The sequence below is a fragment of the Labeo rohita genome, chromosome 4, assembly GCF_022985175.1.
Source record: "Labeo rohita strain BAU-BD-2019 chromosome 4, IGBB_LRoh.1.0, whole genome shotgun sequence".
Lineage (NCBI taxonomy): Eukaryota > Metazoa > Chordata > Actinopteri > Cypriniformes > Cyprinidae > Labeo > Labeo rohita.
Genome location: NC_066872.1, coordinates 38,624,875 through 38,648,209, shown reverse-complemented (window position 1 = coordinate 38,648,209; position 23,335 = coordinate 38,624,875). Strand labels below are relative to the sequence as shown.

General features: G+C 36.6%; 1 protein-coding gene and 2 long non-coding RNA genes across 5 annotated transcripts in view; 1 reads left to right on the top strand and 2 right to left on the bottom strand.

Moving 5' to 3' along the window:
- Positions 1-624: 624 nt before the first annotated feature.
- stab2 (stabilin 2) overlaps positions 625-23,335 on the top strand; it is a 31,887-nt gene continuing 9,176 nt past the window's right edge. Inside the window, exons 1-47 of the mRNA XM_051107745.1 lie at positions 625-789; positions 1,453-1,580; positions 1,742-1,848; positions 5,223-5,308; positions 5,399-5,465; positions 5,558-5,653; positions 5,734-5,856; positions 6,252-6,448; positions 6,542-6,672; positions 6,764-6,897; positions 7,462-7,544; positions 7,932-8,075; positions 8,296-8,439; positions 8,526-8,588; positions 8,928-9,044; positions 9,155-9,208; positions 9,295-9,375; positions 9,577-9,729; positions 9,981-10,040; positions 11,260-11,355; positions 11,469-11,555; positions 11,645-11,756; positions 11,849-12,026; positions 12,552-12,645; positions 12,726-12,884; positions 12,962-13,057; positions 13,170-13,265; positions 13,368-13,415; positions 13,839-13,975; positions 14,076-14,184; positions 14,304-14,381; positions 14,558-14,647; positions 14,749-14,856; positions 14,938-15,069; positions 15,149-15,277; positions 15,364-15,426; positions 16,883-16,978; positions 17,358-17,553; positions 17,842-17,937; positions 18,033-18,078; positions 18,941-19,020; positions 19,123-19,248; positions 19,435-19,508; positions 20,227-20,298; positions 21,157-21,276; positions 21,356-21,400; positions 21,471-21,551. Of these exons, the coding sequence (XP_050963702.1) occupies positions 703-789; positions 1,453-1,580; positions 1,742-1,848; positions 5,223-5,308; positions 5,399-5,465; positions 5,558-5,653; positions 5,734-5,856; positions 6,252-6,448; positions 6,542-6,672; positions 6,764-6,897; positions 7,462-7,544; positions 7,932-8,075; positions 8,296-8,439; positions 8,526-8,588; positions 8,928-9,044; positions 9,155-9,208; positions 9,295-9,375; positions 9,577-9,729; positions 9,981-10,040; positions 11,260-11,355; positions 11,469-11,555; positions 11,645-11,756; positions 11,849-12,026; positions 12,552-12,645; positions 12,726-12,884; positions 12,962-13,057; positions 13,170-13,265; positions 13,368-13,415; positions 13,839-13,975; positions 14,076-14,184; positions 14,304-14,381; positions 14,558-14,647; positions 14,749-14,856; positions 14,938-15,069; positions 15,149-15,277; positions 15,364-15,426; positions 16,883-16,978; positions 17,358-17,553; positions 17,842-17,937; positions 18,033-18,078; positions 18,941-19,020; positions 19,123-19,248; positions 19,435-19,508; positions 20,227-20,298; positions 21,157-21,276; positions 21,356-21,400; positions 21,471-21,551 (4,899 nt within the window). The 5' untranslated portion in view covers positions 625-702. The remainder of the gene's footprint in view (positions 790-1,452; positions 1,581-1,741; positions 1,849-5,222; positions 5,309-5,398; positions 5,466-5,557; positions 5,654-5,733; positions 5,857-6,251; positions 6,449-6,541; positions 6,673-6,763; positions 6,898-7,461; positions 7,545-7,931; positions 8,076-8,295; positions 8,440-8,525; positions 8,589-8,927; positions 9,045-9,154; positions 9,209-9,294; positions 9,376-9,576; positions 9,730-9,980; positions 10,041-11,259; positions 11,356-11,468; positions 11,556-11,644; positions 11,757-11,848; positions 12,027-12,551; positions 12,646-12,725; positions 12,885-12,961; positions 13,058-13,169; positions 13,266-13,367; positions 13,416-13,838; positions 13,976-14,075; positions 14,185-14,303; positions 14,382-14,557; positions 14,648-14,748; positions 14,857-14,937; positions 15,070-15,148; positions 15,278-15,363; positions 15,427-16,882; positions 16,979-17,357; positions 17,554-17,841; positions 17,938-18,032; positions 18,079-18,940; positions 19,021-19,122; positions 19,249-19,434; positions 19,509-20,226; positions 20,299-21,156; positions 21,277-21,355; positions 21,401-21,470; positions 21,552-23,335) is intronic.
- LOC127164086 (uncharacterized) lies at positions 17,291-18,646 on the bottom strand. Its single transcript, XR_007827591.1, has 3 exons — positions 18,561-18,646; positions 17,951-18,003; positions 17,291-17,523 (listed from the first exon to the last, which is right to left on the bottom strand). It is a non-coding gene; the product is annotated as an uncharacterized LOC127164086 (long non-coding RNA).
- On the bottom strand, positions 19,402-22,991 carry LOC127164087 (uncharacterized). 3 transcript variants are annotated; one of them, XR_007827594.1, is made up of 9 exons: positions 22,932-22,983; positions 22,784-22,841; positions 22,202-22,248; positions 22,057-22,076; positions 21,827-21,942; positions 21,604-21,699; positions 21,484-21,534; positions 21,146-21,267; positions 19,402-19,500 (listed from the first exon to the last, which is right to left on the bottom strand). It is a non-coding gene; the product is annotated as an uncharacterized LOC127164087 (long non-coding RNA). The 3 variants fall into 3 exon arrangements; XR_007827592.1 differs by lacking the exon at positions 19,402-19,500 and having other exon boundaries at positions 20,651-21,267; positions 22,932-22,991; XR_007827593.1 differs by lacking the exons at positions 19,402-19,500; positions 21,604-21,699 and having other exon boundaries at positions 20,651-21,267; positions 21,484-21,559.

The window sequence follows — 23,335 nt, the reverse complement described above, 5'->3', positions numbered from 1 at the left end:
ACTTAAATATTACTTGTACTAAAAACTATTAAAATGTAAAATGTAAAATTAGAATTCTGTGGAGGAAAAGTCAAAATTGCAAGATCTAAACTCGCAATTCTGAGAAAAAAGTCGCAATTACATTTTTTATTTTTAGTTATTTATTTCTGTTTTTCCATGGTGAAAATAAAGTTTTGTCTGATTTTCCGGTAAAAATATGTCCACATCTTTCAAATGCGAAGGAAATATTTCCAAAATCAAACCTATCTGAGATAAATATGTCGTGAACTTATTTTAATCGTAAACCTCACTAAATTTAGCAAAATTATGCTAGAAAAACATTCCTAAAACAATAAAAAACATTAAACCATTTAAAGTAAACTTAAATATTCCTTGCACTAGAATATGAGATACTAGAATATGAAAATGATTTACTTATTTAGCAGTGCACTTGTGATCTCATCACAACACCATGCACAATGTTTTCTTTGGTATTGTTAATGAAAGCGTGATGGTTTTATATGCAATATGAAAAGGATTTAGGCATGTGCAATTTTAGGGGAAGGTGTCGCCCTCTGACTCTCGTGTTGTAGTGGTACAGGAAAGAGAGAGGGAGGAACTGTTGAAAAGGCAGAAGGCCAACTTGTGTGGCCACAGTCTGGTAAAGGACCTCAGACAGCCAGAAGGAAAGAGTGAGAGAGAGAAACAGAAAGTGTAATTACCATGAAGCTCATCTTAAACTCAATCTGTGGCGGTCTGATCCTACTGCTGGGGACTGAGATACTCTGGATGGCTGCTGCAGCATCACAGGTGAGATTCACATTTACTGTATGTCATGCAACACACAAGTAACATGGACATTATGTCGCTTTTAACAGTCATGCTGTAAGATAAAACATGTTTTAACATGTTTTTAGAATACAGATCTACAGTAAGTAGAGATAACAGTTTGTTTTGGTTTACTTGTACTAACACAAATGCTTTCCAAGGTTAATCAGTTGAAATCTGTCAAATCAAAGCTAACTCTGCTTCCGTTTCCTGTTTATATACTCTGTCTACAATGTGGCATAGAACAACATAAACATGCAGTTCTCTTTGATATTAATGTTCATATTCATTTTCAGGGATACTGTCTCTATATTTAGTTGGAGAATGTTTAAATTTCTGTGGTTGCAGTTAGAAATGTGGAAAATGTAGCACTTCAAGACACATTATATAAACAATTCTTCAGGATCGTTTGATATGCACAGTGGAATGCTGGGTAAAATAATCCAGAGAATGTGACTGGCCAGCTGTAAAGTCATGAACGAATCAGGTAAATCTCCTTGGAAAATCAGTGACAGGTGTTAAGATCCAGCGTGCTTTCCAGCTTCACTGGTTTTGTAAAAACTCATGGCATGTCTTTCTGTTTGCTTTTGTTGTGAGAACTAATATGCTACGTGTTTGTGTGTTTATATGTGATTGCGTGGCCAGAACCGCTGTGATCAGAACATCCAGGTGGTGACTAAATCAAGATGTCATTCCTGCTCCTTGACGTCTTTAGTAAAATGTCCCGAAGGCTACACCAAGAGGCAGCCAGAGAAAAGTGCAAGGGACTGCAGGTAAATATGTATTTGTGTGTGTCCATAAGGACAGTAACAACATTATATCTGACAAAAACGCCAACTGTTAACAGCTTTTGTGACAGAATGAGGTGTTTACTTTGTGCATAAACAACATGCAGAGGCAATAATTGTACAATAATCTCTTTATGTGTGTTTAGGTATCACATCACATTAGCATTGTCTGTCACGGGCTGTTCGTTCGAGTGTTACAAAGACACGGTGGAGCCCATGTGCTGTCCAGGTTACTGGGGCAATGACTGCATTGGTGAGTTTAAGGTCACAGAAGAAGAATTCTGTGGTTGTTTCTGTAGAATTGTGTTTAAAGGAGGAGTTCACTTCCAGAACAAAGATTTACAAATAATGTACTCACCCCCTTGTCATCCAAGATGTTGATGTCGTAAAGAAATTATGTTTTTTAAGGAAAACATTTCAGCGTTTTCTTCCATACAGTGGACTTCTATGGTGCCCCGAGTTTGAACTTCCAAAATGCAGTTTAAATGCAGCTTAAAACAATCCCAAATGCAGTTGTAAACAATCCCAGCCGAGGAAGAAGGGTCTTATCTAGCGAAACGAGCATGTGCACTTTGCAAAGACTGTGTCGGTACTTCTGCAGCGATATATAATTTTGAAATGTTTTTTGAACAACAAAAATGTTCTTGGACGACAAGGGGGTGAGTACATTATCTGTAAATTTTTGTTCTGGAAGTGGACTTCTCCTTTAAGTTCTGTTCAATAGAAGAGCTGTGACATCAATAACCTCTTAAACCAGATGAATTTGGTCTAAAAGCGAGTGTGCTTATCCGATTTTGACACATTTCAAATGGCATTTGGTATTTCCGTCATTCTGTTAGGGAAGATACACTGAGGGAATATTTTGATCGGAAGAGTCGGTTAGGAACTATCCTGATGCGACCACTAACAAAGTCTAAAACACAAACAAGGGGAAGCATGGCTCCTCCAGGGAAAAGAAGTTGAAAAACGTAACTTTATTACTCATTCCTAGTCCAAAAATGAACGCTAATAGAATCATAATTCATATCAATTTTTATGACGAGTTCTCATGGTTCAGTCATGAACCAATCCTGAGAGATCATAATGTAACTAATAAAAGTGACCATTCTCTAAAAATAAAATATAATCCTACTGGATAAACTGAACTTCCAAAAGAAATAAAATAGGAAGTAGGAATTTTAGTTTATCCAGCAGGATCTTATGCAACTCCTATTAGAATTCTTATTTGATTCAAATAAGATCAGTTTGGATCGCTCTCGAATTATGACAGGAATTCCATTAGAATTCTTTTTGACTATGGATATAAATCCTATATGCATGAATGTGACCTTCCACAGTTGTCAGTATCTGGAAGGCACACTTTATCCTTTCTGTTTCCATTTTTAACATATTATCTGATTATGAGACCATGACAGTATTGTGTCTCACAGTTGTTTCTCCTGAGGGAGCTGTACGTCCAGTACATATAAACTGACATGCTATTGTGTGTTTTGTCACATACTATGAGAGGAAGTTTTGAGCTGCTGTGGAACAAGGGATTTGTGTACTTCCTTCCCTCAGAGAGGCTATGGCAGGTCTGTGCCTCCATACTGCTGGAATTTGCTGACCAACACACTGTGGAGGTCTCATTTCCAGTATTTCCTCTGTCTGTCAGCACTCAAACAAATCGCACTATGAGTTCGCTGAGTCAAGCACTTAAGTTATCGTGTGTTGTCTTGGTCTCTTTGGTCTCTTATGAGCAGAACTTCCTGCATTGTTCCTCAAGAGTTAAATGATTTGACCTTTGCGTCTATGAGACAGGTCAGCATTATGGAAGCTTAGTAAAGCATTATGGTAGGAAATGCATTTCCTGTCATATTTGACAAATGCAGAACTAGATTGTTGAAAAATCTGATTTTGTAGAGTTTTTATGTCAGAATCTTTTGGTGGATTTATAGTCACTGTATTGAACTTGTTCATTTTTGAAAGATTAGTAGTCTACCCATTTCCACAAAAGTTTACTTCAGAGTAACTGTGGAGCAAGTGGGCCTGCTCATGACTAATTGTCTGCATATTCTGTAAGTGTGGCTTTTATTTGTTGTGTCACGTCTGTGGCTGGTGTGTGTATATATATGTATGAGTTGCCGGGAAGGATCTGATTTCGATGAAGGGATTTTGTCAGGACTATGTGTCCAGGGCAACAATGGCGGGAAGGAAAGGATGAATGAGGGTCAGTGGAACAGACAAGGGGCTGTTTGAAGAACAGAGAAACTCTGCTAACTCATATCCTCTCGCAGAGACCCTACCACCTCAAACCCACTGACCCCAGATCAGTCTTAGAGAACACAATGATCTTAGATTGTTCTCACTCCTACTGAACAGAGAACAGTCAAATCATCTGCACTCAAATCCATATCATCCAATCTTGCTGACCTAGCCTTAGCAAAATTTCAAACTAATTACGTTACATTACATTTTATGCATGTAGATGCATTTACATTCAAAGTACTGGTATACATTTACATTCAAAGTACTGGTATATATTGCTTTTAAATCTTTCAATATGTGATATTATCTTAAAGAATTTGGATTAAAATTTTCTGTTAACTTGTTTCCTTTTAATTAGCACAAGTTTTGTGTTTTATTTTTTGTGATTGGTTGTAGGCCTTAGTGATCTGAGCTCATGCACTTCAGTTTTTGAGTCAAATAAAAGCATTATTTGTGGTTAATTTTGGCAATGATCACTCAAAAACTATGGTGGAAAAGCTCAGATCAGTGAGGCCTATGACCAGACAGTTAAAAAAAAAAAAAAAAAAAAAAAAAACCTGTGCTGAAAGAAAATAAGATTGTTAAAAGACTGAGACCAGTTTTTGGTAAGAATATAACATAATATACAAGATATACAAGTAATTTTTTGTAGGCCAGTCATTTTTTTTATTGGGAACCTGAAATGAATCAAAAATGCATCAAATGTTGGTCCGTGGACTTTTTCATCCATTTGTTTTGTAACCATGATGAAAAAAAGAGAGAAAAGAACGGTTATTGTACTTTTTAAACTCTATGCTGGAAACCAAAATTGAAATTAGAACCGAACACACAAAATGCTGCCCAAAAAAGTAAAATACTGACTTCTTTTCAGATTTTTGTTAATGAATTTTTGCACTTTTAATAAACATTTGAAAAATGCACAAATTAATACAGAAAAATGTTGACTTTAACAAGTTTTCTTGGGCGAATTTAGTAATTAGTGTTTGAACTATTTTAGAAGAAACCACATTTCATTATGTCATTTCTGGGTTAAAAACAAAAAACAAACGGATGAAAAAGTACACGGACAAATGTATCAATACACTGTTATATCTTGTGTGAGCAAAGTCATATGTTTTAGTCCAGTGAATTTACATTAAATAGCATTTTCGGCAATAGTAAAATCCACTCCTGGTCAAAATGACCAGATTTCAACATGAGGGTTTCATGCATTCCCTGGGAATCAAACCCATGACCTTGATGTTGCTAGCACCATTCTCTACTGTTTCAATGTCCAGTGCGTGACTGATTTCTCCAAGTTGGCCATTGTATTTGACTAAAACAATTCATAAACATTTTAACATAAAATCTAAGAAAAGGAATCCTTTAATCTGTCAATAGAGTGTCCAGGATCAGCAGCGACACCCTGCAGCAATAACGGAGTCTGCTCTGATGGTATAGCGGGCAATGGGACTTGCACATGTGCAGTAAGTTTTCTTCCCTTCTCTTCTTCTGTCTGAATCAAACAAACAATTATTGAGCATCCGATGAGACTTTTTGGATTTTTTTTTTTGCAGCCAGGTTTTAAGGGAACAGCTTGTGAGGATTGTAAAGCAAACTTGTATGGACCCACATGCAGTAACGGTAAAAGTCCCCTTTTATTCCTTAAAGCAGGATTGATTGATTTGGGTTTTGTTGGTGTTGCTACTGTGCTAACTGCTGCATGTGCTATTCAGTGTGTAGTTGCAAGAATGGCATATGTGACAGTGGTGTGAAGGGCACGGGACAGTGCACATGTCTGTCTGGGTACACTGGCATAGACTGCGATCGAGGTAAGACCTTGGAGTATGTCTGTGTGGATATGAAACACAATGTGCAGCATATGAGTGAGTGTATTTTTTTCTCTATTCAGAGCTCCCAGCATGTGCTGCTTTGCGGTGCGGGGTGAATTCTCGTTGTATTGAGGACATGTCCACCGGGCAGCTTCTGTGCATGTGCAAACCAGGCTATCAAGGTGATGGAACCCAGTGTACATGTGAGTACTGCACTTACACTGCTAACGGCTGAAAAGGTTTGATTTTTATTGTGAAGTGGGTTAGATGTTAGACATAAATTTGAATGTAATATATTCCTGTGATGGCAAAGCTAAATTTTCAGCAGTCATTACTCTAGTCTTCAGTGTCACATAATCCTTTAGAAACCATTTTAATATGCTGATTTGCTGCTCAAGAAACATTAATTTTTTTATATTAATCAATTTGTTAATGTTAAAAACAGTTGTGCTTCTTCATATCTTTGTAGAAATCATGATAGTTTATTTTCCCCCCCGTATTCTGGTGTGTAAATGTTAAAAAATCTGGAAATTTAAGCAAAAGAGGCTTGGTCTCACAAAAATGTGTTGTCTTTTTTATTGTCACATTGTTTATGCAGCAATTAACCCTTGCTTGAGAGGTGTGTGCCATGCAAATGCAGTGTGTGCGCATACAGGACCAAACCAACATGTCTGCACATGTACAGAAGGCTACAGTGGCGACGGACATGTCTGCATGCCCATCGACCCCTGCCAGACTAACCTAGGCAACTGCACATCTGGCTCTACACGCTGTGTGTATGATGGTCCCGGAAAGGTGTGTTTGTTAACACTTTAAAACACTTTGCATCTTTCTGAGCAACTTGAATGTACTGATTGCTTTATGGTTTGAAATCTCAATTTTCCACAGTCTCACTGTGAGTGTTTGGAGGGATTTGAGAAGCTTGTTGAAGGGAAGGGCTGCAGTGTTAAAGATGTGTGCAAACCTGACTCCTGCCATAAATATGCTACCTGTGCCACAGTGGAACCAGGAACAGTCGAGTAGGTGACAAATTCTCAAGTGTTTGGTTGATTTGTAATGAATTTTTTTCCCACATATTCAAAACTATGCCTTTAATTTCAAACTTTTCAGCTGTAAGTGCCGTGAAGGTTATCTTGGAAATGGAAAAATATGCTTTGGGAACATAATTCAGCAGCTGCAAGAATTAAATTCAAAGCCAGGAGGAGAGTGGACGGGTCAGCTCTCCAGTGCCATCACACTGTTCAGTAAGTGACGCACTGGGCCGAACCAATCCCATTTTTTTTTTTAATTATTGGATTTTTACCATTTTCAAAGATAGAGATAGTGGGAAATAAAGGGTTTGCTGTAGCCTCCTTAATAGTGAGTCACCCCAAAGGAACATTTGTGATCCTGGACCACAAAACCAGTCATAAGTTGCACAGGTATATTTGTAGCAATAGCCATAAATATTTTGTATGGGTCATATTGTAAACTTTTGATTAGTCATACACATTGCTAAGAACTTCATTTGGACAACTTTAAAGGTGATTTTCTCAAAAAAAAAAAAAAAAAAAATCATTTTTTTTTAACCTTCTGATTCCAGATGTTTAAATAGTTGCCAAATATTGTCCTATCCTAACAAACCATACAACAATGGAAAGCTTATTTATTCAGATTTCAGACATTGCTTTTTCATAGCTCAAGTAATTTACAAATGCATTTCATTTAGGTGTCGACATTATCGTACATGTTACCGATACTAATTATAAATAAAATAGATACAGTAGATCCATACAGTGTAGTGCTAATTTTATTTCTGCTTCTTTCAGATAAACTCATGTCATGGCCTTTGACCTCCCTTGGACCATTTACTGTGTTTGTACCAGTCAACAAGGCTTTTAAAGGCACATCTGTGAGTTAGACAACACAGACACACCAACATATGATACATTGATCATATCTACATTATTTTTAATGTAGGAGCAGATGCAGCCATTTGTATCATCAATGTGTGAGGCTTCCAGTTACTTTCAGTTATACAAAACAGCTGCTTGAAATTGCAAACTGGTATTCTAGTATTCTATTTATTATATTGTCATAATTATAAATATTGAAAAATACAGTAATATTGTGAAATATTTTTGCTATTTAAAACGACTGTTTTCTATTTTAATATATTTTAAAATGCAATTTATTCCTGTGATGCAATTCTCACTCATTCACAGAAAATAGTTTACTTCCACATTGCACAATAACGTATATACATTCAAACAAATGCTAAAGCATGCTTTCGTTCCAGGTGAAAACCCTGCTGGCTAACGAGATGAGAGCTCGCTATCTTGCTAAGCTACACATGGTTGCGGGAGAGGTCAACTCTGACTCGCTGAAGAAGGGAATCCTCTACTACACTCTGACCGGCATGGCTGCCGAATCAATGACAGATGTAGGTGATTGAATGCAGGCTGTGTGTGTGTATTCCCCGATTGTTTTCAAGGATGTGCAAATGCAGGATACAACAGCGGAATCATCATATCCTTTTTCTTTCCTTAACCTTTTCCTGCTTAGATCTGTTTATGTTTCACTGTGTGTGTCTGTGTGTGTGTGTTACGATGACAGAATTCATTAGATTGTGTTTGAAATGGGTCTGAACTTTTATATTCAAGGCAGAGCAGATAAAAATCCGCCTCCATGGCAGCCGTAAGAAAGGAATGCTTGTGGAGACTGACATCTTTGCCTCAAATGGAATCATTCATTTGGTTGATAAGCTGATGGATGCAGTTCCTTCCACTGTAATAAGCGAGAAAGAGGTTTGTGAAGATAAAGGATTTGTGTTACATAAACATCATACACTTACACTTAGACTTAATGTTGTTTTTGATTGTCTTTTTTTAAGGATAACCTACTGCAGATTCTTTCTGGAAATGGAAAATTCTCTCAGTTTAAGTCTCTGCTTGAGGTAACAGTGTACTTTATTAAACCCTAAAATGTGTACTTCAACATTTTTCCTGTGCTAGAAATGACCTTTTTTAGGCTACAGTGTACTGTATTAATATATAGGAATCTGAAGTTTTACCTGTATTTTGCATTTAATTGCATTATATAGATTTGTTTTAGGGTTAACAGAAATGTCTGTCAAATTAATATAAAAACAGTGTTTAATACAGAGCTGATTTTATTATTATTATTTTTAATAGGGCTTTTTTCTGAACATATAAAATGTATCCCAGGTCATCCTTTTGTTTTTTCAGGATTTATTGATATAATTTTTGAACCTTTTGATATTTCTTTTTCTCAGAAAACCAGCGTGGCAACTGTTTTAGAACAAGATGGACCCTACACACTATTTGCTCCAACAAATATAGCCTTTAACTTTCTGAAGCCTGGCTATTTAGACTTCCTTACCTCAGAGGAGGTACAGTGCAAATATAACAACTGTTTATTTATGTTACATTCTCTGTATACGTGTTCTATCCAGTCACATAAGCATCACTTTACATTTTCTTTTCAATCTTCCCAATTTAGGGTAAGACAAAACTACTTGAACTGATGCGCAATCACATAGTGTCCACTTCTCAGGTTTGTGTGTGGATGTGTGCAAATGAGTGCATTCAGATCCATTTTTAGATCAATAATTAAATACTGTCTGTCATATCTGTGTACAGCTGAGTGCCAGCTTCATTGTGTCAAACCCTCGTGCTGTGACCATGGCCGACCAGGTCCTGACATTTAATGTAACGAGTGCTGTGAGTAATAATAATTTATTATATTCATCTGAAATAAATAATATTTGGATAATATGGGACACCTGTGTGAACCTGAGAGTAATTCACTCCATACAGGCACTAAAAATTATGCCACCGAAATAATGTATTGAAATGTAAACATTTTAAGTGTGATTTAAAGGTCCAAATACTTTACGTAACCACTGGTTCTGTCACATACAGGGCCAGATCCTTGTCAATGGGGAGTCGGTTCTGGAACTGGATGTTGAAGCAAAGAATGGCCGTCTTCATTCACTGGAGGGGCTTCTAATCCCTCCGTCCATAGAGCCCATTATACCTCACAGGTGTGACATCAAAGAAACCAGTATTGTTAAGGTAAGCCCAGTTGGTCATCTCCACATGTGTTGACCAGATGTAGATGCATCTTTCTGTCTTCAATTTATTTTTGTGTCAAATAAGCCATTCAAAGGGTGATTTGCTGTAAAGAGCGTAAATACTGTGACTCAACCAGAACTGTGCCAGAGGGGGGCAGTTCTCAAGAAACCTATTTGGAAACATCCCTTTCATTTCCAACAAGTGATTGTTACCAAACTGACATGAGGCATCTTTTTGTGTTTTTGTTACAGGGTACATGTGTTAGCTGTACACTTGTCTCCAAATCTAAATGTCCAACTGGTGAATCACTGGTAACTTTTTCAGAAATAACCATTAGTGCATGCTATAATTTAAAACAAAAATACATAAGTAAAAAAAAAATGAAACATTTTCTTTAAATGTTACCTTTTAGTTTTAAGAGAGGTTTGCATCAGGTTGGCTTCGAAGGAATAGTTCACTCAAAAATTTACTCACTCTTAGGCCATAAAAGATGTAGAAGAGATTGTTACTTCCTCAGAACAGATTTGGAGAAATTTACTTCATTAATCACTTGCTCTCCAATGGATCTTCTGCAGTGAATGGGTGCTGTCAAAGAGTCCAAACATCTGATAAAAACATCACTATAATCCATAAGCAATCCACAAGGCTCCAGCCTATCAATTAATGTCTTGTGAAGCAAAAAGCAGTGTGTTTTTAATGTTTTTAAATTCAAATGAAGTCCTTTGTCCCTTATATTACTTTCTTCTGATTGGCATAGAGCAAGTACAGTTTACAAGCAGAAACAGTCCGAAACAGTTATCCTAAACAAATGTTACCCTAGACCACAAAATCAGTCAAAAAGGGTCAGTTTTTTTGGAAATTGAGGTTTTCACATTGTCTGAAAACTAAATAAATAGGCTTTCAATTGAAGTATGGTTTGTTAGGATAGGACAATATTTGGCCGATATACAACTATTTGAAAATCTAGAATCTGAGGGTGCAAAGAAATTAAAATATTGAGAAAATTGCCTTTAAAGTTGTCCAAATTATGTTTTTAGCAGTGCATATTACTAATCATTGTGGAACATGATCTTTACTTATATATCCTAATGATTTTTGGCATAAAACAATGTATTTTTAGCTATTACTACAAATATACACGTGCTACTTAAGACTGGTTTTGTGGTCCAGGGTAACATATGTTGGTAAAACATCATATTAATAGATTTGTTTCTTAGAAACATGCAGATTTTTGCTTCACAAGATGTTAAATGATGTTTTTGGATTACTTGTGGATTATTGTGATGTTTTTATCAGCTGTTTGGACTCTCATTCTGACGGCACCCATTCATTGCAGAGGATCCACTGGAGAGCAAGTGATGTAATGCTAAATTTCTCCAAATTTGTTCCATCTTGGATGGCCAGAGGGTGAGCACATTTTTAGCAATTTTTCACTTAAGGGTGAACTGTTCCTGTAAATTGAAATGAAGTTGTACATAGTGCCTCTTTTATTTTTGTACATAACCCCTATTGTGGTCTCCTCATACTCAGGATGTATTCACCAAAGGCTGTGTATTCAAAAAGGAGGCTTTTGGTGTAATCATACCCACCCTTGGCTGTTCCCTCTTTTGCAATGAAACAAAGACTGTGAGTGTTTTATTCACTAGTATTCGTCTGCATTTAATACCAGAGCATATGACATATTCTGCATTGCTGGTTAATCTGATCCAGTCAAATTAGTCATTATTTGTCTTGACCAGACCCCTCGTTGCTGTAAAGGCTTTTTTGGACCAGACTGTTCCCCATGTCCAGGTGGTTTCACCGCTCCCTGTTCTTCTCATGGGACGGTAAACCCCATACACATTCACATTCATGCATACTGTACAATTAATCATTTTTTATGTATCATAAGGACTTATATTTTATTTTGTTGTAGTGCTCAGAGGGCATCGATGGAAATGGTACATGCCAGTGTGAGCCCAATTTCAAAGGATCGCGGTGCCAATACTGTGCTGATTCTAACAAATACGGCCCATTCTGTGATAAAAGTATGAAATTATTTTACCACCAACTCTCAGAATGGGGTTTGGAAATATTTCAGATTCTTTGTATCAGTTTTTCTCTGCATTCCTCCTAACAGCCTGTGGATGCATACATGGCGTGTGTGATAACCGCCCAGAGGCTACCGGTAAATGTAAGCAGGGCTCCTGTAAAGAAGGTTATACTGGAGAGTTCTGCGAGCAGCAGACCCAGTTGTGTGGACCCAACCAGCCCTGCCATGCCCATGCTAACTGTGTGTCCAATAAGGGAGCATTCACGTGAGTGGCACACATCCATGTGCAGATTTAATTATTTCATTTTTAGTATCACATATGTGACCCTGGACCACAAAATCAAATTTCATTAATGCAGGGTTTGCTAGGATAGGACAGTATTTGAGAAAATCACCTTAAAAGTTGTCCAAATTAAGTTCTTAGCAAGGCATATTACTGATCAATAAAAGTTTTGATACATTTATGGTAGGAAATTTGCAAAAAAATCTTCGTGGATCATGATCTTTACTTAATATCCTAATGATTTTTTGCATAAAAAGAAACCAATCATTTTGACCCATATAATGTGTTGTTGACTAGTGCTACAAATATACCTGTGCTACTTATGACTGGTTTTGTGGTACAGGGTCACACAGGTAAATGAGTCCTACATGTATAGCTGCTTAGTGCAGTAAAGGAATCTTTTGCAAAGGGACCATCATAAGTAGGGGCTTTTGTCATCCAAAAAAAAAAAAAGTTAAGAAAACTTAATAAAAATTAAAATATCAGTGATGCATTGTGTGATTTTAGGTGTGTGTGTAAGCCTGGTTTTCAAGGGGACGGATACATGTGCGTGGAAAGCGATCCTTGTGCTTTGCCACATCGTGGAGGTTGCAGCGTCAATGTGAGTCAGATCTATCAGTGTGCTTGTGTTCAATGTTACCATGTTTTTTACCATGCATATTTATTCTTGTTCATTCTCAGGCCAAATGCATAAAGACTGGTCCAGGCACACATACATGCCAGTGTCTGAGTGGATGGAGAGAGGATGGAGATGAGTGCCAGGCCATCAATAACTGTCTGGATCCATCCAGAGGAGGATGTCACCCCAATGCCACCTGCATCTATGTAGGCCCAGGACAGGTGAGGGCGGGTTTGTGATTCCCAAACCTCATCTATTTGGATTTATGGGGTTTTTGATAATTGATATTCTACCCTAGAGTGACTGTGCTTGCAAAAGTGGTTACCACGGCAATGGGAGGGATTGTGAACCTGTCAATCAGTGTGTGGAGCAGAAGGGTGGATGTCATTTCCTGGTGAGGGCTCAAATAAATCATCATAGATCTGCACACTTTTTTTTTTTTTTTTTTTTTTTTTTTACATACAATGTATGTATGCTAAATTCTTTATTTTCCCATTTTTTCATAGGCCACCTGCCAGTTTCTTAACCCAGGTGGATGGCAGTGTGTGTGTGAGGACGGTTATGATGGTGATGGAAAAATCTGTTATGGAACCCTAGTACAGGTACTGTATTTTTCAATATTTTTTGATGAGGTTAACTGCTACTACTTAAAAAGGATATTTGTATAACCTTATTTTAAAAGTTGCTTATTTTTGTTTTTACAGGAGGTGGAAAGAAACCCAAATCTTCTGGAATTCAACCTTTGGATCTTGGTATGTTGTGTTTTACTGTTAAAATCTTCTATAAAAGTAGGTAAATTGGGACACTTTTTGCCATTGGGGAAAAAGTGTCCCAAATTACCTTAATTTACCCTATTCATACAACAGTTTGGGTCCTTGAATATGATTGGACGAGCAGCTTTTCATAGACACGTTCCTGAAAGATTCCATACATTAAGTGGTAGGGAGTTTTTATTGACTCTTTCTGCAAGTTATCTATTGAGTCAAATTCATTTAGGAACTAAACGAATGAGTCATTCAATCATTCACTTCTTCAATCACTACAATCACAACAGTTTTGTTGTGCCATTGTTTTGGAACAAAAATAGACAAAGAAACTGGTAATACTGTGCCTAATATGTAAGTAAGATTTATTATTATCTGTGTATAAATGTTGAGTTCTGGAATATTCCACAGCAAGTGGATCTTTCTCAACTGCTGTCAGAGACAGAAAACTACACCCTCTTCGTCCCATCGGCTGAGGCCACAAAGAAACTGAGTCAAGAAGACAAAGACTTCTGGATGACCCGCAGTAACCTTCCAAGTCTTGTCAAGTAATGGCACATAATTGTCATGCAATCACATCAGCTTATTTGTCATATTTCAGTGGTTTTACGTTGTTATAATACAGCTAACTGTATTTTTTCCTCACAGAAATCACATTGTTTCTGGGATATATGCTCTCAGCGATCTTCGCACATCCCCATCCCCACAACTGGTTTCCCTTTTAAAAAGGACACTTCCTGTTTACTCAGCCAATGATGTGAGAGGGAAACAGCTTATCTTTTCGCTTAGTCCCAGTGCAGTTTTGTTTGTCATTCAACTACGACAACTACGATTTTCATTATCATGACTTCTGTTTGTCTCTGTCTTTTTATTTAGACTGCTATTGTCGCAGGAGGAAAAATAACTTATGGAGATATGGCAGCAAAGAATGGAGTTATCCATTTTATTGACAAAGTATGACCTTACAGTCTTTTCACTTTTTTTTTTTTAAATTAAAAACTAGAAAACAGTGGGTCTCATTTACTAAGTTGTGTAATTGTGTTCTCAAATTTAAAATAAAGTGCAAACTTACTGATAACATGATTACATACACAAAAATTGAAGAAATATGCCACTGTTGTTCTCTCTAGGTGTTGATGCCTGAGCGACAGATGAGTGAAGGTTTACTGGAAGTGCTGAGTCAGAGGCCTGATCTCTCTCTCTTCCACAGCTCTCTCTTGGTGAGTGCCCATGTTTGTAGGCCTACCACAACACAAATATAAATAATCATCCTCTGCAAATGGCTTGGAATTGTTTTTGAACTTATTTTGCATTTATCCAGAAACACAACCTGACTAATGAAATGGAGGAGTCTTCAGGCTTTACTGTGTTTGCTCCGACAGACAGCGCGGTCCGAGAATACCTCAGAAGAACGGGAAAGGAGTCACTGGTAATTACACAAGCACACTAAAATCCACAGCCTCAGTGATAGCCTTAGTTTATTTTTGCATCATGAATTTTGTGTTTCTAGGATTTGAATGTGACCCAGTATCACATTATAATAAATGAGACTCTAAAAGATGGAGATTTGGTGGATGGACTGTATAGAGATACCATGCTTGGCTTCTCCTATCAACTTGGAATTTTCCGGCAAGATAAGAAAGTAAGTCAGTGCTGAATTAATTCAACTTAAATAAACCAAATGCTAAGTCTCCTATAAAAATTGGGTTTTTCTGTCATAGCTACTTGTAAATGAGGCTGAGGTGAACGTGACTGATATAGAGACCAATAAAGGAGTAATCCATGTTGTGTCTGCTGTCCTGAGCATCCCCAGCAACCGCTGCGACAGAGCTACTACCAAAATTATCACGGTGTGTAGTTATTTAAACATTGTACCTGGTCATTTTCACCTGTATCCTTTAAATATAGATTCTGAATAAGTACATTGTGTCTGTAGGGACGCTGCATGGACTGTTTCCACCCGACTGAGAACCCTTGCCCTTCAGGAACAAAAAGACTGGTGAGTGTACAGTGTTGACCCAAAAATTGTTTGGATGCCAATATTACATATTTCAAAGGTTATTTTATGATTCACTGAATTGAAAATTTATATATATAAATTTTATTATTTATATAATTTGATATTAGTTTGTCATTCTTACAGATGGACTATTTACACTTTTTTTTTTGCTTTCTTAAGAAAATTTAATTTGATAAATGATCATGACTCTTTCTGTAAATTACATTGTTACACCACTAGGTGGTGACAAGTTACTCTTTATTATTATGTCAAGCGATTCACTCAGTGATTCATTCAGTAACTAAATTGAGTCATTGAGTCATTCACTCCTTTCTTAAGGAAATTTAATTTGATAAACTCTGACTCTTTTTGGAAGTTCTGTTGTTACACCACTAGGTGGTGACAAGATACTCTTTATTAGTATGTCAATGAATCCTTCACTCAAGCGATTCACTCAGTGATTCATTCAAGAACAATAAGCGAGTCATTGAATCATTCACTCCTTTCTTAATGAAATTTAATTAAATTATGACTCTTTCTGCAAGTTACATTGTTACACCACCAGGTGGTGACAGGTTACTCTTTAATATTATGTCAAGTGATTCACTGAGTTATTCATTCAAGAGCTAAACAAGTGAGTTATTGAATCATTCACTCCTTGCTAATGGAATTTAATTCAATAAATTATGACTCTTTCTGCAAGTTACATTGTTACACCACTAGGTGGTGCCAAGTTACTCTTTATTATTATGTCAAGCGATTCACAGAGTTATTCATTCAAGAGCTAAACAAGTGAGTTATTGAATCATTCACTCCTTTAAGGGAATGTAATTTGATAAATTATCATGACTCTTTCTTCAAGTTACGTACGTTGTTACGCCACTAGGTGGTGACAAGTTAATCTTTATTAGTATGTCAATGAATCCTTCACTCAAGCGATTAACTCACTGATTCATTCAAGAACTAAACAAGTGAGTCATTGAATCATATACTCCTCTCTTAATGGAATTTAATTCAATAAATTATGACTCCTTCTGCAAGTTACATTGTTACACCACTAGGTGGTGACAAGTTATTCTTTAATATTATGTCAATGATCTTTCACGCAGTGATTCATTCAGTAACTAAAGTGAGTCATTGAATCATTCACTCCTTTCTTAAGGGAATTTAATTTGATAAATTCTGACTCTTTTTGGAAGTTCTATTGTTACACCATTAGGTGGTGACAAGTTACTCTTTATTAGCATGTCAATGAATCCTTCACTCAAGCGATTCACTCAGTGATTCATTCAAGAACTAAACAAGTGAATCATATACAAAAAGTAAATGGTAATATAGTGTCTAAGATGTAAGGCTCTAATCATTTTTTACAATTCAATTTATGCGTTTAACAAAGGGAAAAAAAACTACTTTATTTAAAAAAAGAAAAGTTTATTTTATTGTTGTCTGTTCTCAGATAAGCCGAAAGCGAAGATGCATGTACAGTCGAGTATATCATGGAGAGACGCTGCTGACCATTGGATGCAAAGTTTCTTGTGAGAAAGTCAACATTGTACGTACATGCATTTATTCACATTTCCTCTTTGTGGAGTTTCATTGCATTTAATGTGATAGCATCCATCTTATTTTGGAAGCCATTTTCTCTGAATGTGCAAGACTTCTGATTCATTAGCTGCTATAGGTCTATAGGTGTCAACGAACAACAAAGTACTGAAAACCATGAAACTATTTGCACTACAATACATCACAAGAAATACTAGTTTGCAGTGTCAAGCAGTGCAAAAAGCAGTTTTGTACCGCTAAAATATCTGGAAGCAAATGACAACAGAAGCCTCACATTTCAGTTAAAATTGGCCATTTCCACTTATTAAAAAAAAAAAAAAAAAAAAAAAAAAAAGCAGATATCAGAAACAGTTTCTGTCTGTTTGCAGGAAAGAAAGTGTTGTGCAGGTTATTATGGCGTTAACTGTGAGAAGTGTCCGGGGCCTGAAGGTCAGTCCTGTTTCGGCAACGGCATATGTGTAGATGGGATCAATGGCACAGGCGTCTGTCAGTGCACCCAGGGTTTTAACGGCACCGCGTGTGAGACTTGCCAAGCTGGAAAATATGGAATTCACTGTGATCAAGGTATTAAGCATTTAAAATCTCACACTTTCATCCACTGCAGGGGTTCTCAGCTCTAGCCCACAAGATCAATTTTCCTGCAGATTTCAGCTCCAAGCCTAATCCAACACACCTGAACAAGTTAATCAAGGTCTTTAGGATCATTAGAACGTTAAAAGGCAGGTGAGGTTGATCAAGGTCGGAGCTAAACTCTGCAGGAAAAAGGATCTCGCGAGCCAGAGTTGAGAAGCCCTGATCTACTGCATACTCTGTGAACAGTTAGCTCATACAAAGTACAAAATCTTTGTTTAGAGTGCAAGTGCGTTAGCGGACGCTGCAAAGATGGCGTGGATGGAGACGGCAGCTGTACGTGTGATCTGGGCTGGAGAGGAATAAACTGCAACGTTGGTATGATGCTCACCTGTAATACAAATCCTCGTACATACATGTGGATGCCTTGCACCATCAAGATGTCTAAAATATAAAATGTTGACTGTTTTCAGCTATTACATCAGATAAGTGCGGAGGAAAATGCCACAGCAGTGCCAAGTAAGTTACAGTATACATGATTTTTTTTTTTTTTTTTACATTATTTCACCTTTGATATTATATTTACCCACAAATTCAAAGAAAATTGGCCATGAAAGGTCAATGCAAAAAAATCTTACTCCTAAAAATAAGCAATATCTTAATGCAAAATAGATAGATGCCATTCAAAAGTTTGGGATCTCAGAAAGGGCTCCTTTTCTCACCAAAGCTGCATTTATTTGATCAAAAATACAGTAAAAACAGTAATATTGTAAATTACAGTTTGAAAGATCTGGATACATTTTAAAATGTAATGTTTTTCTGTGATGGTAAAGCAAAATTTTCAGTCTTTACTGGATTTTTGTTCAATTTAACCTGTCCTTGTTGAATAAAAGTATTGATTTCTTATAAATAAATAAATCTTGCTGACACCAAACTTTTGAGTGGTAATGTGAATTTGGTTGAAACGTTACCTTTAGAAAAATTAACAACAAAATACTCACTCTTGCAGATAAAACTTCAGCCTTAGTTAAAGTAACTGTTTCAGCCACCTAAAATGCTTTCATCAGACATCAAGAACTTGTTAGGCAAACAGTGGCTTTATAAGAGTCTTTACAATTACCAACAGGTGTGCTCCTCTAATTGGGGGGAGTGGTTTGAAATTTGTGAGCCTAATTGAGTCCACTTGTGAACAATGCTTCTAAGAAAACAAAATTACAAAATTTGTATTAGAGCTATATTTTAAAAGACAGTTTCACCTATTGCTAGTTATAAAGACCTCATCTACAGTTAAGCACTAAAATTTTTCTTGTTTTCCTTATATTGTTGATATTCATACTTTTTATGCTCTGTGTTTATGACTTGGGATTGATGTGTGTTGTAGCTGTTTGCTGAAAGTTGTGGACAGTACATATTACTGTAGTTGTGCTGCAGGGTTTCAGGGCAATGGCACATATTGCACAGGTAAGCAAGAAACATTCAAACACTTTGCTGTCAAACTAAATTTGTAGCCAATGAGTCAAAACTGTGGTTTAATGTACTATATGGTGTTATCTTCAACTCAAGCGGTGGACGCATGTGCGGAGAATAACGGTGGCTGCTCTGTCAACGCCGTGTGCAAGCGAACTCTCCCAGGACATAGAATATGCGTGTGCCACCCTGGTTATGCTGGTGATGGAAAAGTATGCGTTTGTAAGTGTGTGTATGTTTAATATTCAGTCCAAAGGGTAGTGTACATAAGATCTCTTGGGTTTGATGTACAGCAGAAATACACACACACATATACATACATATATATATCATAAATACAGTGCTGTGAAATGATGAGACAAACATATTGCATGTGATAAATTTTAATGAGCATGTGTTTCTCTGAAGCCATCAATCCATGCCTGGATGATAATGGAGGATGCCATGCAGATGGTGACTGCATTCATACAGGTCCTAATAAGGTAGGAGGCAAATATAAACAGACAGCAAACAAACCAACCAAATACAGTTTTCTAAGTGATAACAGGGTTTATGTAAATTTAATACAAGATAAAGAAAATTCATAGAATAAAAACATGTAATTGTGTTCACTAAATAACACTATAAATGTTTAGGGAACATACAAATTGTATTAACATTACGAATTACAACTTGCATCTGATCTTTGTTAGTTTTTAATTCACGCATAATTTATGAACACCTCTGCTAATCCATCCACTAGAATGGATTTGAATTTTACTGTGGAAAAGGTCTTTTAAGGGTTTAGAGTCATGCTACAAAGCTACATTTCAACTATTTTATATAAATCAACATATAACCCTATAAATTACAATACTTTACAATAACAAATTAAATGTAGTACAAATACCACCAACATTGTATAATCAGTAGCATATTTTCATTACTGTAATGCAAAATAATTGACACCTAAATCTGCTCACACAGTCATATGACAAATAAGACTTAAATCTTTCTCAATTATGTCCTGGGCATTTCCCAAAAGCATTGTAAGCTTAAGTACGTTGAAATCAATGAAGCTACAATCAACTTAAGCTTACAATGCTTTTGGGAAACACAGCCCAGATAATTTCACACTCAAACTAAATAATTTTGCTTAATTTAAGACTCACACATACAATCAAGTTGAAGTAATGACATTGTACATTAATTTACTTTCAGACCGCATGTTATTGCAAACTAGGCTTTTCTGGGGATGGAAAGCAATGTGAAGCCATAAATGTCTGTCGTGAGGTATGTGCTTTTGATAACAGCAGTAAAAGGACACTATTAGTGGTTCCCAACTGGTTTTACACTTTAGATTCACCTAGAACAGGGCTCTCCAAACCCAGGCCTAGAGGGCCGGTGTCCTGCAGAGTTAAGCTCCAAACCCAATTAAACACACCTAAATTAGCTAATCAAAGTCTTACTTGGCATGCTAGAAACTTTTATGCAGGCATGTTGAGGCAAATTGGAGGTAACCTTTGCAGGACACCAGCCCTCCAAGACAGAGTTTGGATACCCATGGAATTGAACAGGCCCACAAGATCAGTTTTCCTCCAGAGTTCAGCTCCAACCTTGATCAAACTCACCTGACTAACTTTTTAGTAATCCTAGAAGACATGATTAATTTGTTCAGGCGTGTTTGATTAGGTTTGGATCTGGACTCTGCAGAAAAACTGATCTGGTGGGCCAGAGATGAGAACCCCTAGCATAGAATATGAAGTGCATCAACAGCACCAGAGTTGTTTATTGATGTGGTTTTCAAACCTGCCCTGCACATTTGTATGTCTCCCTCCTAACACACCTGATTCAACTTAGCTCATTAGTAGGAATGGCAAGACCTGATTGGGGCTTATCTGATAAGGGAGACATACAAAATGTGTAGGGGCACCTCCAGGACAGGTTTGAAAACCACTGGTTTATTGAACAAGCATAAACCAAAATTGTCCTATTCAGTGGTTACTGAATGTTTTAAATGTCTGTGATTTAGAACAGACCCACTTGTTCATCCATTCTGAGTTACAACCCACCAGTTGAAAACCACCATTACAAATTACAATGTTGCACTCAGCTCAAAGATTAACAATGCCACTATTACTTTTCAATCAGAAAAATGGTGGATGTCACAGGTTTGCCCAATGTGTCATGACGGGACCCCTGGAGAGGAACTGCACTTGCGCGGCAGGCTTTATTGGAGATGGAGAAACTTGCAAAGGCACCCTGCATAGAGTGAGAAGTTCAGCAACACATTAACGCAGAAACTCAAATGAAGCAATACTATAAGAGTAACTCATTTCTTTCATTCTAGGAGATTCGAAACCGAAATTTAGGAGACTTTTACCATGGACTGGTGGTATGCTTATTCTTAATCATTTTTAACAATTTTTTTAACCTTAATACGACTGACCTCACTGAACTTGCAGAGAAACAACATACCTGAACTTGGGAGTCGTGGCCCCTTCACAGTCTTTGCACCTAATGCAGACGCTTACAACAAACCAGAGGTAAGACTCTGATGTGGTCAGATAAAGAAAAATTGTGACTTAAATCACTTACCTAACAACAACTGTAGCACTTTTCAGTTGTATTTAAGACTTGCGTTGCTACAATCTTAAAATTGATGTGTTAGAAGCGCGTTGTTTCCTAACACATCTATGAATTTAGGTAAGGACAACACATTTTGTATTACTTTAACGGTGCATTTAGACATTTTAGAGATATAAAATAAAGTCAGAAATGTGCCATTTAAAAAAAAAAAAAAAAAAAAAAAAAAACTCACTTGTGGCTTAGTACTGCTACAATAACATTACAATGTTAACTAAGCATGAGATGGAACTTCTTGTAGGTTCCAGTGATCAACAACTGCCATATTTTACAGGTCTTGTCCACTCAAACCTGCAAAAAAACAAAAAACAAAGAGAGACCCATTTATGTATCAAATCACATTAGCTAGAAAGCCAGAAATAACCCAAGTGTTTTTCTTGTTTTTAAGGGCGTTTTATACAATACCTGGCAACCTTGAGTTCTCACTTCATTTTCAACAGGAGAGAGGTGGCACAGCTCATCAGCAAATAGAAGAAAAAAACAAAAAAAAAACACCTGGTTACTAAATTAGTTCCTGATAGTATTGCTGCACTGGATTGAATCACGTTACCTCATACGTAAATATATGAAGGAAGATTGCAAGCCGTATTCCACACACTGTGTAATAAAAAAAAAAAAAAAAAAAAAAAAAAAAAAAAACATTAAATTGACAAACTCAGCAAAAGACACTTCAAAATTCAAATAAAAGTTACCTTAACTTCAAGCATCAAAGATGCCACCAATGACCAATGAAAGGTTGAGGCGCAAACCTGCTGTTTGACTGAATAAAGTGCTGGGTGGAGAGTCATGGGTGTAACTAGAAACTATCAAGTGTGTGATGGCAGGTCAAAGCTAAACAAATTATATTTATACATTTAAAAAAAGGCATTACATTGAACAACTTATGTAACTCAAATGGATTGATTTGCCATGTAGAATTGACACAACTATAGCTCACCCTCACGTCATTCTAAATTTGTATGACTTTCTTTTTTGCAGAACAAAAATGATACCATTTAGAAACAAAAGCAACATCTCCATATTTTATGTTCCAAAGAAGAAAGATCATACAGTTTTGGAACCACATGTCTGTGAGCCAATTTGGCTAAGGGTTTATTGTGTTAACACTTATGCTATAAAGGCCAAAAATTACCTTTTGCAAATGCAGGACATCACAAAGCAAGCCAGTAGAGATATGGGAAAATGACCTCCTGCAAAACAATAGGAAAAATATTTGAGTTTAAGTGAGGATTCAACATAAACGCACAAAAAAAAAAAAAAAAAAAAAAAAAAGTACTCACCAAGTTGTCTCTTATAGACCACAAGCAACCAAACTGTTACCCATACAGCAACTGACTAAACAGGCTAACTGGCTAAAGCTGGCTATTTAAATGTTGAAGGTATATGCAGCATGCAAGCTCATTGGCTGACAAATTGCAAGCCTATTAGCTTATCTGCATAGAATGAAATCTGATTGGCTGACAGATTACAAGTAGAGGACCTATCAGCTTGCACCATAACTGGCTGGAAGTGGAGTATTTAGTAAGAAAATATGGTGTGAATCAGAATCAGAATATAAGCTAAAATATGACCTGGTTTTATGTGATGGACTTTGATCTACAAATTATCTGTCTCTTAATGAGCATCATAAATAGTAAAAGGAGATTGTGATGTGATTTGTTATTGGTTTTGTTATTGTCACTGC